The sequence below is a fragment of the Terrapene carolina genome, unplaced genomic scaffold (assembly GCF_002925995.2).
Source record: "Terrapene carolina triunguis isolate 2854851 unplaced genomic scaffold, T_m_triunguis-2.0 Scaffold85, whole genome shotgun sequence".
Classification (NCBI taxonomy): Eukaryota; Metazoa; Chordata; order Testudines; family Emydidae; genus Terrapene; species Terrapene triunguis.
In genome coordinates, this window is record NW_020664436.1 from 38,327,454 (window position 1) to 38,330,907 (window position 3,454).

The 3,454-nt window shown below is 49.0% G+C and overlaps 1 protein-coding gene across 1 annotated transcript in view; it reads left to right on the plus strand.

Annotated features, from left to right (window-relative positions):
• The first annotated feature begins 763 nt into the window (after window positions 1-763).
• Window positions 764-3,454, plus strand: part of RGS17 (regulator of G protein signaling 17) — a 113,329-nt gene continuing 110,638 nt past the window's right edge. The window contains 2 exon segments of the mRNA XM_024212372.1: window positions 764-798; window positions 800-922. Of these exon segments, the coding sequence (XP_024068140.1) occupies window positions 764-798; window positions 800-922 (158 nt within the window).

The window sequence follows — 3,454 nt, forward strand, 5'->3', positions numbered from 1 at the left end:
CAGGATCCAGATTTTTGTATCACTGTTCCATGAGGTGAATCATTGTGTTGGTTTTGTCGTTGCACTTGGAACACCTCCACCATTGGTTGTCCACTGAGGCATTAGAACTTGGGTGGCATGGAATTCAAAAGTTATGCAAGTGTTTTTTTATGTCACTTGTATTGGGCTGCATCAGGGTCTGGGTGGTCTTTTCTGTGTGTGCAGTAGGAGCAGCTCGACCTTTTGTCTCTTTGGCTAGTCCAGTTTGGAAGTTAAGGTACAAAAACAAGCAGGGTCCAGGTAGAGCAAGCTGTTATCTTTCCCCTCTGTATTTATCCATGAGACACAAGGTGGCTGAGGTAATATTTTTTATGATGGCGCCTGTCCCAAGCTGCCCCTGCTCTCCATACAAAGCACAGCTGGAATGAGTGAGGTGGCCAGCGCCTCACTGGCACACAGCTCCAACTCACTCCTTCCCAGAGCCAGGTGATTTAAAAACCCATCGCCAGAGATCGAGTCTCCCTCTCCAAAGCAGCCATGTTTGGCTGGAGACTCAATCCCAGAGCCCTAGGGGACCAATAGCACCGGTTCTCCCCTCCCCGTGCATCCTCTCTGGATCACTCCCTCCTCGGGGCTCTTTGCCTGGCCCCTTGCTCTCCGCCAGCCTGCTCCGAGCAAGCTCCCCGGGGAGGAAGCGGAGGCAGGGGACTGGGAGTGAGTCACGCCGGGGAGAAGCGGGGAAACTCCAGCTGCTCAGCTGGGTCCAGCGCGAGTGGCAGGGCGCATGTGCGCTCGCTCCCTGCCTCCCTTCTCCCTCCCTCTCTCTCCCTGCCGGCTGGGTGCTGAAGTTGGGCGGATGGCAGCAAACCAGCTCCGCTAGGGACCAGCTGCACGAGCCCTTCCCCGGGATCGCTCAGTGCCAAGCACACGCAGCCAGGCGGGGGTGGGTAAGCCAGACCGCTTTGGGTTTTTTTAAAATTATTATTATTATTATTATTATGAACCTGAACCTTGTTAAATGGCACCAACATGTCTGCTTTATCCTGGTGCCTGGAATAGAGAGACCGAGGGGTGGGGAGAGGAGGGGGGTGGAGAGGGAGTACAACTGCAAATGCACTCACACGGGGGACGTGAGTGTGTGGAGGGGGGGGGGGGGGCAGCCGCGGTGGCCCGGGGGCTGAGCTGCAAGGTGGGGTCCGAGCGAGTGTCGCTCCTCTCCAGTGATGCACAAAGGGGTGGGGAAAGGGAGCGCGGGGCTTGGCGGTGGCTTCGCTGGACTCCCCAGATATTGGCTCCTGGGCTGTGGCTCTGTGGAGCGATGCTGCTGCTGTGCATCAGCTGCATCAAGGAATCCTGATCAATCCAGGCGGGGGAGGGGGGTTCCTACCATATTGGGGGAAGGGAGGGGGAATATCGGGAAATGTCCGTTTGCAGATGTGAAAGGGTGTGTGTGTGGGGCGGGGGGTGTCGTACCTTTCCTCTTGACCTTCTCCTCTGGCTCCCTTGAGGCAGGTTCTCTTCTGGGCAGGAGAGTGGGGGCAATACACCCTTGCATTTTGCACTGATTTGAAACAATCGGAGACCGTGGCCTCTTAGAAACCACACACACCGTTTGTCTAGGTTCCTTGGAAATGGAAGTGATTCCCTGTAAGACCTGAACAGAGGCATGTAACACAGTGCAGAGTGCTGGCTGGAGGAAGGGGGGCTTAATACAAGGACGAGGCCCCCACTAAGTCTATAGGAGCTGCTTCGGTGCAGGGCAAACTGAGAGGTGGCTCACAGGCACCATCCTTGCCGTTCATTGTTCTGATGAGTTATGGATTTTCTTTTCACTCTCTCCATAGCCTTTCATGTCACCCATCCATCCTCCCTCCTCATTATTCTGCGGCATCAGCAGGGAGCTGGGGCTTGGCCGGATTCTTCTCCCCCTGCCTCTCTCTCTCTCTCTCTCCGTGTGTGTGTGTGTGAAAATGTCGGAGGCTGGAGGAAGGACAGAGCCTATGGGGGAAAGCAGGCGGTTACAGATGCTTTTGAGGCTCGGAAAGCAGGAGGCTGGTTAGTGGCTGCTAGCGCTAGCAATAGCGGATCCTTCCCGGCCGGCACCAAGTTACGAACAGCGCAGCGCGCTCAGCAAAGAGGCGCTCACAAGCCAACGCTTTGGCAAAGGAGATCAAGCCCACCGCCCTTAGCCACTGGCGAGGACTTTCTCTGACATAGGACAGACACTGTACAGATGCCCAGCTTCCTAAGGAAGAGAGAGTGCAAGGAAGACCATGTCAGGAATGGTTCCTTTCCATTCGAGGTTGTTTTTGAGGGATTTGATTTTAAATCCGGGATTAAAAAACATGAGTTCTTACCTTTATCACCAATGAGCTCGCTAGAATATGAAGAAAACTAACAAGCTCTAGTTTATCTAGCTTATTTCCAGAGCGCTCATCACCATACTATCTGAGCACTCCATTATAATGAGCTTAGACCTGGCATAACTATGCGTTAGGGTTTGCAGTATTGAGAGGGGATCATTATTTTACGCATTGCCAAGGATTTGGGCTAACCTGTCATCAACTTTGCAGCTGGGATGCATATTATTGTATTTACCAATGCATACATACATAAACCTTGCTTTTTGTTTAGTTTATCAAGTGTTGGGCAAAATGGATGAAATCTCAAATGCAATAATAGATTGCATTATTTTTTAAAAAGCTGGAAAATATAAGTAGGCAAATTTATTAGTTGATAGGTTTTATAGATAAATAATAAATAACTCTGCAAAATGAATGCATACATACTGTCTATTTTTACAAGTTTTTAAAAGGAAGTTAATTCCCATTCACATCAATGGAAGCTAGTGTCATCAGCCACATTATAAGATACATAATTAGTGTCATCATGAAAAATTGGCATCTATTTAAGTAAATGAATGGGACTAATCCATTGTTTGAGGTTTGTAAGAAACATTGTTACCTAAGATATTATTATTTATAATTATTTATTTGAATTTCATCAGCACCCAAATGTGCAAGGCACCATCTCTCTCTCTCTCTCTCTCTCTCTCTGTGTGTGTGTGTGTGTGTGTGTGTATAACAGGAAGACACAGTCCCAGCCCTGAGAAGTAAGATGCTTCTGAGCAGCAGAAATGGAAAAAGTGTACTTAAAATATACATTAAGTGATTGTTGTGTTTATAAAAGGTGCTGGGTTGACAGCACTAGAGCCTAGCAGTGTCCTGTCCTTATGGATGCAAAGGCAATTCCGTCTCCCACTCTGCCAATCCTTGGTCTTGCTGCTGAGACTACAAATAAGACTTGCAGTGATGAGGGCTTGATTTTGTGTGTGTGAGAAAGAGAGATGGACACACAGAAATTGCTTGAAATCATCAACTCAGTTCATAAAGTCTACTGAGCAGTCATTCAATGGTAATAACTTTCCTTCACTAATGATTAGACCAAATTTAGACCTGACATCCTGGTAAAAAAT